This window comes from Emydura macquarii, unplaced genomic scaffold (assembly GCF_026122565.2).
Source record: "Emydura macquarii macquarii isolate MOO-44397 ecotype Brisbane River unplaced genomic scaffold, CSIRO-AGI_Emac_v2 contig_3477, whole genome shotgun sequence".
Lineage (NCBI taxonomy): Eukaryota > Metazoa > Chordata > Testudines > Chelidae > Emydura > Emydura macquarii.
The window spans coordinates 3,665,581-3,681,377 of NW_027133614.1; the positions used below are offsets into that span (position 1 = coordinate 3,665,581).

Genomic DNA, 15,797 nt, shown 5'->3' on the forward strand with positions numbered 1-15,797 from the left:
TGAACAGTGTCTTAATGTTGATGTCACTGCCATGTTGTTATTAGGGGGTCCCAGGATGGGTACAGTGTAGACAGTGATCTTACTGTTAACCTTTTTGTCAACATTTGGCAAATTAAGAAAACTATGCAAGATGTAAAACCAGTGAGAGCAAAGCATGTTACTCTTTTAAAGGATTGACATTGTCATGAATTCAGAATAAATGTATGTAATTCCAAATAAGAGCTCTCAAAATACTTAGTTGTAACTAGCTGGGCTAAAAAGTACAGTAACAGTCTGGTGCAGGCCTCTCTTGTTTGCTTGGTGGTTTGTCATTCTAAGCTACATTGTAACAGATTTTTTTAATAATTTTGGTTTTATGTAATTATTCTGCAGATTCCAAATAGGTAAAAATGTTCGAGATAAGAAACAAAAGCAGAGTTCTTATGTTTCACAAGACACTGTTGAAGGTTTCCGAGGAGAGTCTTCAAATGATAGCAAAACCATCAGTGCTTCTTTGATTGAAACTGGGAGGCGAGAAAGGATAACTATACAATTTAAACATAAGGAGGTTAAACATGGAAGAGAGAAAAGCCAAAGTGACTCTGGTGTAGTCCCTCCTAACAGGGAAAGCTGTAAAAAAGACCACTGTTTTGAGAATGATGGAACAGGGGGGAAAACGGTTCGGCATAGTTTTGCGATACAGAAGGACAAACTGAGGAAGAAGAAGAAAGAGAAAATTGAGCTCAGCAAACTAAAGTCTAGAGTTGAACAAACTATGTTGGAGAAGTTCAAGGCAACTACCTTTCCAACAGACATGCTAAGTAAAAAATTGCATGGATCAAAAAAATTGAGTGATGATTTCAGAATTCTGAAAAAGCCCTCAGCCACCTTTCCGAAGACTGTGGGAGATGGCAACTTCCCCACTAATATATCACACACATCGTCGAGGACTTGTAAGAAGAAAGAACATCTAGAAGATTCCAAAGAACTATCTATCAAAAATCATGATACTAAACATATACCATCATGTTATTCAACTGCAATACCTAAGCAGTGGGAATATCTTAAAGAGAAAAAGCAGCATCGTGATTCCAACAAAACTGTTATTAGTTCAAAGACTGAAGGAAAGAACTTTGAAGCCAGACCATTACATTTAAGACAGGTAAAGTAATAAAACCCTGAACATTTTAGTAGTGGACAAATGTTTTTTGTTTTATAGTGATTTCTAGATGACAGTTTATATCTTCTCCTTCTACCTGTGGAGACGTGGGATTAAATTAGTTTGGCCACAACTAAGATGAATTTGTTGATCGCAACGTCATTTATACAAGACACTTGTCTATCTTTTATAAGCATCTTAAAATAATTTGTATCATGAACTGTGCTTATTAAATACATACTCTGCTCTTTACTATATGCACACAGCAATCTTAACTCTTTATAGTACTACTGCAAAGATAGTATTTAGATAGAACATTCATTTTATTGGCAGGTCACAAAGACAACTTGTTTAAATTAAAATTTGTCATCAGGTAGAAGGTGCTTGAATTCTTATAAATATATTATTTCTAGCATTATTTCTCCATAGAGCTCTGAAGTCTCATGCCTTTCTGCCTCCGATCAAGCCATTCAGAATACAGAGACAGACCAAGAGGTTAGTGATATTATAGTTTAACATTAAACAGCTGTATCCTCAAGCTGACATTGAGGTCATCTACTTCCATGCCCCCCTCTTCACCCCTTAACATTCTATATTATTGCTATGGCACTTCCATTCCTAATGGCCCTGGTATCTCAAGTACTGAAAAATCCAATTAAAGTTTGTTATGCCCATCAAGGGCTTTCTGAAACAAGTTTACATGGTACAATCTAGTTTTAGACTTCTGTCTTCCATGTTGGAAAGTGGGGCCAGAATATTTTACTTCCCAGCATCCCTTTACTTTTTTAGTAAAGAAATAGAACAATGTTTCTAGAGAAATGCTGCTAGCGGAGCACTTCTGGCCTCTGTAGCAAGGAGCAGATCAATCCTATTAACTATTGTATAGAAACGTGGTCACAAATGAAACTTCTGGCCATATTTGGGCATAGGATGCAGATGGTCATTTTCTTAAATTTGCTGCGCTAATTAAAAATTAACTAATGCCAACAACTGCATTAAAACAGCAGCAATGATACCAAAGATGCTTGTTCCTATCAGACAGTCTTTTAAAGAACTTGCCCACCTCTTATTTTATGTATTAATGTTTTAACAATAGATGCAGATAATAGAAGATTTGCATGCTGCTCGTATTGACAAAAAGATGGCTTTGCCAGTTGTACAGAGTTGTGGAGAATTGACAAGTATGGAAATAGATCTTCCAGAAGAGGATGCAGATATTTCTGCTGGTATGTCATCTATAAGGTCATGAGGGTTCTTCTGGTATCTACTTCCACACTGACAACATTATAAGTAATAAGTGACCTAACTCAGGCATGCAAAAGAATGAATTGCTATGTGTTCTCTTCTATAGCAACTGCAACTTCTGGTTTGAACCTCTTGATAGTGATTGACACCAACATAATGATTAGTCACCTTCAGTTTATCATGACTTTGAAAACGAGAGATATACCAGGTATGTGAATGTCCCTCTTCTATAGGGGTTGTAAAAGCAATTAGCAGGTTCATGTGTTTCTATAGTAAGATCTTCAGGAGAGAGAGGTTGAGAGGTAGAGTGAGTGGATACACACTTACAATGCCTAACATGCTGTACTGGAATGTCCATAATGGAAAAAGTAACTTCATACATATTGAGGCTAACTCTCAAACAGTGGGCTCCTTAACAAACTATCTAAAGTCCACATTTGGACACTTACATTGACACACATAAATGCCTTTTGTGAGAGTTCAAATGTGGAGCGTGGGCTTTCTATTAAGGTAACTGAGGTTTGAAAGCAGAGCCTATTATATACATATTTACTCTAGTGGAAACAAATTACAAATTTAAACCCTTGCCTTCTAAAACCTCTAGGTCTCGTGTTACCTGATACTGGATGCTATAAGAAGTCAGTAAGAAATTTTTACCTTAGGTAAGGGCAGAGTAGGGACTTGTTTGATCCATTATTAATATTAATAGTATCTTGCACTTCTATTGCACCTTAATACGAGGATCACAAAGCACTTTATTTAAACCTCATAACACATACGAGGTCACAAATATTGTCATTGTTTTATTTGCTCCTATCTTACAGATGGGTTAATCAAGGCAGAAAAAATGTTGTCATGATTAAGTTCCGAGGTAATAATGGAGCTGGAAATAGTACACCTGGAGTTCTGACTCTCAGCCCCTTGCTTTTAGTACTGCCTCAAGCATGTTGCTAAAATCTAGATCTGTACTGCTACATAGACTGACAGTAGATACCAGCATGTTGGTATACATAAGTGAACTTCATCAAGGTGCTTCTGACATTCTGGCTAGTAAACATGGTTTAATAATGCAAACCAACTGGAAACGTAGGCCCATTATAGCATAATGTACTTGGTGTATTCCTTTATAAGGTCTGAATATGTATGTGCCAGGATAAAGAATGGGGTCATCATATCTGGCATTGACAGAATAGTCATTCACTTTCTAAAGTATTTGTTGTGTGTTTAGTATATTCCAGTTTTAATGACAAAGTTCAGTCCATTTTTTTCAAAGAATTTTTTTACAATGTTCTTTGAAAATGTAGGACAATAAAACGTTTGTCCAGTCTCCATAGCTTTTATATTGGGTATAGGATTGTTGGATTGTGGTCATTATGAATCATTGTTTCCTTTTATTAAGAGAATTTGGTTATATATATTGACCATGACTGTACCATCACTTCTGTACATATGTCTCCCTTTTCCTCTACTGCTCTGTGACTTCTTAGCATTAAGCATCACACAATGTGACATTCATTATGTGGCATACAGCAGGAGGCATTCATTGTGCGGCAAAGAGCATGAGGGGTTACCACTACAATTATGTCAAAATAGGGTACAGTAATGTGATCAAAATTGTGTACTGGTTACTCCTACAATTTGCTTGTCATCACTTTTAATATAACCCATTGAGTGAGTGTTACATTGAATTCAACATTAGAATCAGAGAAGTTTCTTTAAATTAAAAAAACCAACAACTAAATCCTTCTGTATACAGGATGAAATGGCTTTTGCCCACTAATACAGAAATCTACTAATATACAGAAACCTCAGGTAGTATGTTCACATTAAAATGGAACCTACTGTAGTCCAACTGGCTTTTTTTTTTGTTTGTTTGTTTTTTCTAGGTGTTGGCAGACTTGCACTGATAATTCCCTGGGTGGTTCTACAAGAACTGGACAACTTGAAGAAAGGCAAAGTACTACAACATGTTCGGCACAAAGCTGTCCCCGCAGTTGGGTTCATCTACACTTGTCTCAAAAACCAAGATTCAAAGCTCTGGGGGCAATCCATGCAGCTTGCTTCTCAGAAAATATGTAAGCTGTATACATAGTTACATTTGTTTCTGGGGTGAATGGTCTTCACAGTTTGATTAGTATGAGCATCAGCACCTACCTCTGGGCTTAATATAATCTTCACTTTACCTTTGCAATTTCCCTGTTAAAATTGACTAACAACTTTCAGTGGCCATCAGACTATTATTCACTGTGGGCCTGATTCTCCGCCCTATCACACCAATTTAATACTGCTATTGACGTCAGTAGAATTATGCTGGCATAAAACTGGTGTAATGTAGTGAAGAATCAGGCCCTATATATTTCTCAGTCTTCTGCGATGGATAACTAGAAAGATACCTATCAGAAGAAAAACATCACCTGTATTTTCAACATGAACCCATCAAATACACCTTAATCAGTAGAGAAGACTCTTGAATGACTTTCGTACATGGGTGGTTTATAGTCAAAACTAGTATTTCACTCTCTACCATTTTATCAATAAATTTGTTACAGCATTCTCAATTCTAACGGTCTCCACTTTATAAATAGGTTGTGGGGAGTTACTTCATCCTACCGAGCTAGGTATGGATTGCATATCTTCTTCAGTTAGTGACAACTGACCTAGTTGGCCCAGAGCTCTGTAAATGACTTGCCTGAAGTTGCAGAGCAAGAAAGTAGCAGTTAGTAGTAGAATCCAGGAATTCCTATATCCCAGGTCTGTGCTTAGATCACGCATCTCCCCCTTTGCTTGAACAATATAGTATTTGAATACAGTATCATAATAACTATATTAAGATATTGCTCATGAAGCCTGATTATTTCTGAATATATTGCTATTGATTTTGCTAAATTTGCAGATGGACTGAGTGATGAAAACAATGATGATCGTGTTTTACAATGCTGCCTGCAGTATCAGAGTCTCTTCCCTCAAGCTTTTGTCATACTGTGCACGTGAGTTACAATTGCATTTCATGTTTCATTTTCAAGTCTGAGATTGCTAAATTCTGTGTATGGGGTGGAGACTAACAGACTCCTGCCACTTTTATATATGGTTGAAATAAGCTATTTGTGAAGCAAAATCACTTGATGCTATAAAGGAATAATTAAAGGAATTAATAAAGGATGGTATAAAGGAATAATTAAAAACAAAGTTACTTTTCTAACCAACACTTTAAGTTGAGTTAATTCAAGTCACAGAGTATATGGATATATTGACTTCATTCTAATTCTGCTGCTGATTTTTGTGACTTGATTCTAGCTTTGCCTGCACTAGGAATTGAAGCTTCATTTTCAGTAACTGATCTCCCTGAATAGATACTGAAACATTTGTTCTAGTGAAGACCGGACAAAATCAATACCATTTCAGAAAGTGGAATTGAGTTCTTGAATGTGAACTGGTTTAATTTGCGCAAACATAGCCATGCATGGGGACCAAAATAATGTTTTCAGTGGAAACCTAGGCGCAAACACGAATATGCTGAAATTGTCTGTCTGTAATGATTCCATGTTAAGTTAGCACAATCTGAGTTAAGAGATGACTCTTCTATCGTGCAGCTCTATTAAACTCAGGCTGTGATCTGAAAATCCATATATAAGTAATAAAGATTCTGCAACTGGAACTTGGGTGGTAATTTTGCTGCGTGAAGCAGAATAGAGTTCAGCTCAGTCCATCACATCTTTTTCAGCTGTGCAGCAGGGTGAATTGATTTAAATAATTGATTTTAATCTTGTTTTGCATTTGCACTTTTTCGGGTGCTTGCACATGTCCATTCCACTTAAGTATCTGTGTGCCAGTGCACTGGAAGTGGAGAACTTTTTTCCATAGCGGTACACATCCAGGCAGCACATGTGCCCTCCATGCACTGGTGGTGCTTAGCAGGAGCATGAAGGGTGGTGCTGCCCCAACCCCTTTAGTTTTATCTGACTACTTGTGATTGGTCAGAGCAAGTGTGAGCTCTTCACACTTCCCTCTTTGCGTGTTAGTTATTTAGATAGTTGTTCTACTTAATAGTTAGTTGAACCTATTTTAGGTTTTCAGTTACCTACCCTTTTTCTGTTTTTTTTTGTTGTTGACCTTTGTTCAGTACTGGAGTATACTGAAGTTTTTTTCCTTTGAGGGCTAGATTGGATAAATTAAGGATAATTTAAGTTCTTAGGATAGGGCATCCTCAGTGAGGAATTGCAAGGGCAGTTCTTGACTCAACCAGAGAGAGGCCATATTTGTTTCAAGCAATACACGACCTGTGCTCAGAATTCTAGGCACATCCCTATATAACAGTGAAGAACTGCCTGAGACTTTTAGGACACATGGCAGCTTTGCATGTATGTGACTCAGGTTGCCATACTTCACCTCAGGGTCACTTAGAGGTGGTTGAAATCAGTTTACCATCCCTCCTGACATCCGCTAGACATGCTGACTCAAGTGTCTGCAACTGTTTTCTTCTCCCTGAATTGGTGGATAGATTCAGTCAATGTATGCACCTTTACTCTACCATCAGTGACTCTAGTCACAGATGTTTCATCCCTTGACTGAAGCACATCTTGTGAGCTTACAAACTCAGTTAGTACTTTTTCCTTCATATCAGTGTCATGGAGCTTTGGGCTATACATCTAGTCCATCAAATATTTCTCCCTCATATAGCTGGCTGCTCCATGCAGGTTCTCGCAGACAATGCTGTGCTGAAGTTTTACCTTATCAAACAGGAGGGCCATGTCTGATGTCCACTGCTTCTTGGCAAAGGGTCTTTAGAATTTTTGCATGAAGAATGGAAAATATCTGCAAGTATATCATCTTCTGGGCTCTAAAAAGTCACTGGTAGACTGACTCAGCAGAGGCCAGGAGTGGTCCCTCAGACCTTATGTTGCAAAGTTAATTTTTCAGAATTGAGATCACCTGACTTGGACCTGTTTGACACCCACCAGAACCAGAAAGGTCACCAATTCTGTTCCAGTGGAGGCCTCCACCTAAGGTCACTAACAGCTCTCTTTCTGATGTTTTGGAAAGGAAAACTTCTTTATGCTTTTCACTCCATCCCAACAGTGCTGAAGGTACTGGCAAATTCAGATAGGACCACGCCATCCTAATTCTGATAACGCCTGCCTGGACTTGTCAGCATTTGTTCTCAAACATATTGAACCGCTGTTCAGGATCCAGTTTCCCTCCTTCCATATAGAATCTCATAGGATCATGGCCAGACTTTGCATCTCTTCTCAGCCTGCATCTCACTGCCTGGATGTGTTCAGTGGTTAGATCATCAAGAGTTTGCCTGTTTGGTGGCAGTTCTGAAGGTGCATTTTGAATAGTGGAAAGTCTTCTACCAGATATACATGTCTCATGTAATGGAAAGACTTTGTTTGATCCTGGCACATGAGTACCTTGCTGTCCAATGCTCCTATTCAGTTTATCCTGGATTAACTCCTTCATCTAAAATAGATGTGTGTGACAGTTATTGAATTAAGGGTATACCTCGCTGCTGCCTCAGTGTCTCACCCACCTTTAGGTGGCCAGTCCGTATTCTCCAACCCTTTGACTTTCATATTTTTTTGAAAGGTTTGGACAGACTCTTTCCTCCTGTGTAAGATCCAATCCCTTCCTGGAATTTGAACTCTGTTCTTGCAGGGTTGATGGGACTGTCTTTTGAACTTATGGCTATCTGTTCATGGTCCCATCTCTCAATAAAAGTTGTGTTTTTATATTACCTCAGTTAAGAGTTGCTGAGCTGCAAGTTTTGAAGACTCACCCTTCCTATACAACCTTTTACAAGGACAAAGTGGCCTTAAATCCTCACCCCAAATTTCTTACCAAGGTGGTTTTGAACTTTCATTTGAACTGGACTATTTATTTGCTGACATTCTTTTCCACTCTCACAAAGACAAAGAGCAGCTACATACCTTGGATATTGAAAGAGCATTTGACAGAATTAAGATGTTTTGGGCATCTCCTCAGCTGTTTGTATCATTTCCTGATTGCATAGAAAGGGAAATAAATAACCTCTCAGAGGATCTCTTCCTGGTTTTTGACTTGCATTTATTTGTTACAATGTTGCCCATGTATCTTCCTCATAGAGTGTTAGCCAACTCTGCAAGGGCTGAGGTGGCTTAAAAAGCTTTCCTGGGTTATGTTCCTATTACTGACACTTACAAGGCTGCCATGTGGTCTTCTGTTTATATGATGAGCCTTATGCCATCTCCCCTCCAGATATGAAGTTATGTTTGGCAGAATAGTGATGCAGTCCTTGTTTAGATAGACGGTGATACCCTTCTGCATCAGGATCTACTCATGAGTCACCTAAGTGGAATGGACAAGTGCAAGCACTCAAAGAAAATAAAAACAGATATATACCTGTTCTGTAACTTGTTGTTCTTCAGGATGTGTTATATATGTGCATTTCATGACCTGCCCTTCTCCCATCTGCACTGGAGCCACTATATATAGTTGCTTCTGGTGTAAGAAGGAACTGACAGGGAGGTTGGGATGGCTCTACCCTTTAAGCTGTCACCAACCAGCATGAACTATGTGGAAAAATGCTCTGTCACACTGGTACACAATGAACAAGTTAAGTGGACATGTGCAACTCATCTTGAACAACAGTTACAGATCAGGAATGTAACTTTTTATTTTTCCTAAAGAGAGATTAATTCTAATGGATGATTAACCATTAAAACACATTGATTGGCAAATACGTAGAGCCATCCTCCTAAATTTGGTACTTTTTTTTGCCACCTTGGATGATACACTGAATAATACACATTTATTTAAGCAATTGTATAATTCAGTATACACTTATTCAGGTTCTTGGGTTTTACATTTTTTATATTAGAAAATGGTGAATGATGCAATTCTTATTTGCTAGATCATTAATTTTTTTACTTGTGATTTGTGTAAAGGCTGCATTTGGATGGAGATTGAAATTCAATTAATGCACAAAGAGCATTTTAAAATAGATTTTTATTAATTAAATAAAACTACCATTTTAATATGCGGAGACATAATAATAAGTAAGTATCAAAGCTGATTTATTAAAGAAAGCATTATCTATAGTTAATGAAATTGATTGTTTCTTGTCCCTATGTCCTTCAAGATTTTAGAACTAGTAGAACTCATCCCCTCCCACCTTGTTATCCTCTTCCAATCTATAAATAAGCTTTCTTGCTTTTTCAATTCCCAATTGCTTTCTCACCTTTGAATGAATTAATCATTGACCTGAAATAAATGAAAATATTCTCTCTGCACCTGCAGAAGAGACTAATACTGTCAAAAGTTGGTTTAGCACGTCAACTTATAGGTGCTTTAGCCATTGACTTCTGCCAGTTCAGTGGTTTAACTTTCTTTAAAACATTAGTAGCAAACGTGTCCTGCTCAAATATTTTTTTTATTTTAAATTATTTTAATAGATTAGAGGTAGTGTAGGCCTTAAAATATGTTGTTATAAATTCAAATTTATTTTTAGTTTCTTTTATAAAAAGAAAATTTGTTTAATTTCAATTAAACTGATTTTAAATTTTAAAAATCCAATTTGATTTTGTTCTATTTTTTAAATACATCTTGCTTTGCAGGGCTAAAAGTCAAAATACAAGGGTGTGTGTTTGTTTTTGTTTGTTTTCCAGTGAGCACTCAAATATGGTTTCATCTGTTGAGCTAGAAGATACCAGTGTTTCCAGTTGCTTTTCTGGTGAAATTAGGCCCAAAATGTTAGTTTTGCAATCTATTTTCTGTGTTCCTTTTCAGAATATCTACTTTTTGATTAGGTGATTTAGCTATCTCATGTGCCTTCTTAAATGGGTACTTTTTTCTTTCTGAGGCAATATTTTTGTTTACAGTGAAGCCCTTCAAAATTCAAATCGGCTTACTGAAGGCTAATTTTTTCAGTGGGTTAGCTTTGCGCTTTAGAATATAACAGTGCTGTTGAGAAATTAGTATGGCAGCAGATAAAAATAAAAGTAAATCTCTTTTCACAGGGATGATAAAAATTTATGTAGCAAAGCCCTGGTGAGTGATGTAAAGGCCTTGTGCAAAACGGATTTGGTTACCGCGCTCCAGAACCTGAATGTAAACAGCCATCAGAACTGTGTTGACCTACAACAATCAAAAACAGGTTAGTCTGTGTATATGCAGGCGTGTATGCCTATAGTGGTCCTGGAAATCATACTGAGCATAATTAAGTTTGCAAAACAGTTTCCATTGTAACCTCCTGTCTTCATACACTCAGAACTTCTAGAACATGTAGGGGCTAAAATTTTCCATCTTTGCTCTCTACCCAAAGGTGACACTTTTTTTTTTTTTTTTTACAAAATTTGAGAGCTTGAGTAAAATTGTTTGTCAATCGAATGATGGAAGGATTAAGTATATTTCCCAACTCTATGTATATTTGTATGTATTAAAACAAAAAACTTCTAGCCTCTGTTAAAAATTTTATTTTTAAATAGAGGTTAGTCCCAACAGAGCTCACTAACTGAAAAAGGTTTCATACTAGTTGCATTTGGACTCCACTATTAGATTCATAAACTAATTTATAAATCTAAGGTCACTCAATAATATTGTTTAATATGAACAGTTCTAATTGCATCCTGAGCAATGAATTGTAATAATATAATTTAACTCTTGAGAGGGCCAATTCTTACTGTGCAAAATAGGTGTTCATATAAAATAGTATTATGGAATTGTCTTGTTGTAATATAGCGAGCATAACTCTATTGAAGTCAGTGGAATTTTACCTACTTAAACTATGGCTGTATTTAGCCCTTGGTATCCTATAGACAGTAGGAGATTCTTAGACACACAAAAGTAAGTTCATTTCTAAGTCACTTAAAAATCAGGAATGTGAAGTAGGATCATGAGTAAATATGTTATAAAAAATTAGGTCATCTTGGTTAACGGTCTGTAGCTTCAGACAAAGCATAGTACAAGTTGGTATAATCAGAAGTACTGGGGAAAACCTAAGAAAATGAAAGTTAGGGCAAATATACTGCATGGAGTAGGACTTAGGGTATTTCAGCCTTCTTGATTTGACTATGTGCTTAGCATCACAGCTCTCTGTGGACACACTCAGTGCTGATCTCTTTGCTCTTGCTCCCCTTTAAATACAGACTCTAGATCAAGGTTTCTGCCTAATATTCAGAGCCCTCCATAGAACTGGCTCTAGGTTCTGGAGAGATCACCTTTCTGTGTGTGACTGTGACCTCTCATATTTGGTATGTTCCACTGGAACAAAGAAACTCAGCTAGCAGGAGGAAATGCATGAAGTGTGGGAGACTTTAAAAAAAAAAAAAAAAAAAAAAAAAAAAAAGAATGATGATAGAGGTGCATACTTCTGAAACATAGAAAATTCAGTTGTTGAACTCATCTTTCTATCAAGGATCTGTACTGGGACCAGTGCTGTTCAACATATTCGTTAATGATCTGGAAAAGGAAGTGAACAGTGAAACAAAATTATTCAAGATAGTTAGTTAATTCTTAAGATGACTGCAAATAGATAAGAGGGATCTCACAAAACTGGGTGACTGGATAACAAAATGGCAGATGAAATTCAATCTTGATAAGTGAAAACAATGGATTGTTCTCTAAAAATTTCTGCTCAGTTCACTGCAGTGGTCAAAAAGGCTAATGATGTTAAGAACTACTAGGAAAGGGATAGAAAATTAGATAAAATCTCAGTGCCACTCTGTAAGTCCGTAGTGTGCCCATATCTTGAATACTGTGCCCAGTTCTAATCACTCCATCTCAAAAAGGATATAATGGAACTGGAAAAAGTTCAGAGAAGAGGCACAGCTAGGATCAAAGGTGTGAATTAGCTTCCATATGAGGAGAGACTAAAAAGTTTCAGGCTGTTCAACTCTGAAATAAGACTTGTGGATATGAGAGTGTGGAAAAAGTGAATAGAGAAATACTTTACCCTTTATACTTATGCTTAAACTATACTTTAATAAGCAACAGGTTTTACACAAACAAGATGATGTACTTTTTCACACAATGCACGACTAACCTATGTAACTCATTGCCATGGGATATTGTGATGGCCAAAAGTATAACTGGGCTCAAAAAAGAACTAGATAAATTCATGGAGCCATTCATCAATGGCTATTAGGCAAGATTGTCAGGGATGCAATCCTATCCTTGGGGCAACCTTAAATTGCTGACTGCCAGAAGCTGAGAGGGGAAGATCAGGTAGATCACTCAAATTACCCTGTTCTGCACACTCCTCCTGAAGCTCTGATACTGGCCACTGTCAGACAGGATACTGGGCTAGATGGACCAATGGTCTGACCCAATATGGCAGTTCTTAAGTTCAATAGGTTCTTCATACAACACACATACAAGTCACAAACATAAACAAAAATCCTAGAAAAGAATAATGGTTCTATCTTCGAGTGATTGCTCATATCCATTCCAATATAGGTGTGTGCACGCCCACAGTGCACGGTTCTCGGAACTTTTTTCCCCTTAGCTAGTTCTGTAGGGCTGGCTCTGGTGCCCCCTGGAGTGCCGCACCCATGCCTCAGCACATGAGGCACTGCCGGCCCTACGCCCCCTCAGTCTCTTCTTTCCGCCCGTGATGGTTGGATGGAACTACTTTGATCTCTTTGTTAATCAACGTACCTACTTAGTTTAAGTAGTTGTTAAGTGTTGTAGCTTAGGAAGAAGTCCTTGACGGACTTAAGGTGGCCGGGCTATGTCCCGGCCCCCCCCCCCCCCCCCCCCCCGTCCTCCCCTCCCACTCGGTACCTTAAGTGCCTGGGGGGACAGCAGACAAAAGTAAGATATGCAAGGCTTTTAAACAGTGAGCCAGAGGCAGAGATCAGGTTTAAAGCCTTGCTCCTATCGCAGTGCTCCGCTCCGTGTCCGGGTTGTCCTGCTCCCCCTCGGTGCAGCGCACCGCCGGCACCGGATTCCACACGGAGCAGCATCCCCGATACCGATGACGAGGAGAGCACATGGAGTGCGGACACTCCCCTGCGCCATGGGTATGGGCAGGGGCGAGGGCAGAGATGCACCAGCCACAACCCATCGAGTCCCCTCTGGGTCTGCATCTCTGTGCAGGGGTCCACCCCCGACCCTTCGGAGTGGGAGAGTGCCCCTGCCAACGCGGAGGCTGGCGGCATGAGCCTTGTTGGCTGGCCGCCACCTCCGCCTCCCCCCACCGTCTGCCGAGGGAGAAGGGGCTGGGGTCCCGGGGCAAGCCCGCATGGGTCCCCCCGAAGGGCGGTGGAGATCCCCGGTACAGGGAGGAAGATCTCCTGCCAGGTGGCCACCAGGGGTAGAGTGAGGACGCTACCCCAACAGGTTGGCACCGGAGCTCCTGGCAGCAGCGGGGCTCCCCCAGCACCGGCCCCCCCCCCCCCGCGGCGGTGCGGGGCTCCCCGGGCACCAGACCCCCCCCCCCCCCCCAGCGGCGGTGCCGGAGGCCCGGGTGGCAGCGGGGCTCCCGCCGGCCCCACAACAAAACAAAACAAACAAACAAACAAAAAAAAGCGGCAGTGGGGCTCCTGCCGGCTCCGCACCCCCCGCCGGCTCCACAGCTTTAAGCGGGGCCAGAGCTCCCGGCGGCAGCTGGGCTCTCGCCGGCTCCGCACTCCCCGCTGGCTCTGCAGCCCCAAGCGGAGCTGGAGCCCCCGACGGCAGCGTGGCTCCCGCCGGCTCCGCTGCCCCAGGCAAGCCTGGAGCTCTGGCGGCAGTGGGACTCCAGCTGGCTCTGCACCCCCAAGCGGGGCCGGAGCTCCCAGCGGCAGCGGGGCTCCCACGGTACCGCAGCCACACCAAAAAAAAAAAAAAGCCAGGCCGGAGCTCCCAAAGGCATCGGGGCTCCCGCGGGCAGTGGGGCTCTATCAGCACCGCAGCCCCAAGAGGGGCCGGAGCTTGCAATGGCGACGCAGTTCCCTGCGGCACCGGGGTCCACACGGCACCGAGACTCCATGCCGTGCTGCAGATCTCCACAAGGCTGAGGGGCTCCTTGGAGCTCCCCTCAGTGGTAGGCAGCGGAAGCACGGTCCCCAGCGTGGGCAGGGCACCCGGGACCTTGGACAACCACCTGTGTGGCGGCTCGGGTCCCACGGGGGGGGCAGTTGTCAGAACAGCAGACGCCCCCTCAATGTGTCCAAGCAGGCGACAAAAGTGCTAGTAGGGGTACAGTCTGTGCCTTGGCACAGTCTGAGGCCCATGAACCACCACTCCTCAGTTGAGGAGTTGGACCCCGTGGAGACACCCTCCTACGGGGGCACCTCCAAGACTTGCCTCGGTAGTCCTATTACTCCTTCCCGGCCGAGGCAGTCTCCTGGGGCTACATGGCACCACTGAAAGATTTCAGGGAGCACCAGGAGTTGCCCAAAAGCAGGGCCCCTACCTCGTGGTTGGCTTCCGCCATCCTGCATGGAGGAATCACGCTGGCTAAGGCAGCACTCCAAACGTCAAATGATGCTGCTGCCGCGGTGGGTAGGGCCATAGCCCCTGCAAGTTCCAAGAGGAAGTGCTCATGGCTGCAACCATCAGGCCTGTCCAGGAGGTGCAGCAATCTATCCAGAATGCCTGGATCCAGGAATCTAGTATGCTGCCCTCGCCCTACAAGGACACATACTTTCATGGGTCCATCCTCCGGAGCCACCAGGGGCTGGCTCCTACTACCAATTTACAGCCTGCCCCTTGGCCTATCTTCGGCTCCAAGGGTGTTCACAACTTGCGTGGCGGTAATGGCGGCCGATCTCAGGCAAAAGGGTGTGCAAATCTTTCCCTTCCTGGTCAATTAGTTGATGGGGGTAGGTCCAGGTTCCCAGTGCAGGTCAGCGTGACTTACACTGCTCCACGTGCAGCAGGCTGGGTCTGCTCATGAATGAACAGATGTCCACTGACCCCAGTGAAACGCATAGTGTTCCTGGGGGCCACCCTGGACGCTCCCCAGTCCAGAACATTCCTGCGTCAGCCATGTTTTCAGGTGCTGGGGTCTCTCATCTCCCAGCTGCGCCAATACTCCACAACAACAGCAAGGCACTGCCGACTGCTGTTAGGCCACATGCCAGCCTGCACATACATAGTGAGGCTAGCTCGCCTGAGGCACAGGCCGCTTCAGGCATGGTTGGCCTCAGTATATGTGCCGAGAAAACACCCACTGAACTGGGTGGTCCAGTTCCCCACCTGCCCTAGCCTCCCTGGACTGGTGGAGATTCCCCAGGGCAGTAGGGAAGGGCGTTCCCTTCACGGAACTGATCCCGTCGGTCACCTTAAGTTCCGGCAACTCGTATGTGGGATGGGAGCCACATGAGTGCCAACCTGAGCACTCGGGGGCTCTGGTTGGTGGAGGAAAAGTGCTTGCAGGTCACCGTGGGGGAGCTGAGAGCCATTCGCCTAGCGTGCAGGCTGTTCCTCCGATCGCTGACAGGAAGAGTGGTGC

General features: G+C 42.0%; 1 protein-coding gene across 2 annotated transcripts in view; it reads left to right on the plus strand.

The window, feature by feature from the left end:
• Positions 1-15,797, plus strand: part of SWT1 (SWT1 RNA endoribonuclease homolog) — an 81,997-nt gene that overhangs the window by 23,592 nt on the left and 42,608 nt on the right. For both annotated transcript variants that reach the window (XM_067535119.1, XM_067535120.1), the window contains exons 5-11: positions 373-1,141; positions 1,568-1,633; positions 2,235-2,364; positions 2,490-2,591; positions 4,270-4,458; positions 5,277-5,370; positions 10,378-10,514. In XM_067535119.1, coding sequence (XP_067391220.1) covers positions 373-1,141; positions 1,568-1,633; positions 2,235-2,364; positions 2,490-2,591; positions 4,270-4,458; positions 5,277-5,370; positions 10,378-10,514 — 1,487 coding nt within the window. The remainder of the gene's footprint in view (positions 1-372; positions 1,142-1,567; positions 1,634-2,234; positions 2,365-2,489; positions 2,592-4,269; positions 4,459-5,276; positions 5,371-10,377; positions 10,515-15,797) is intronic.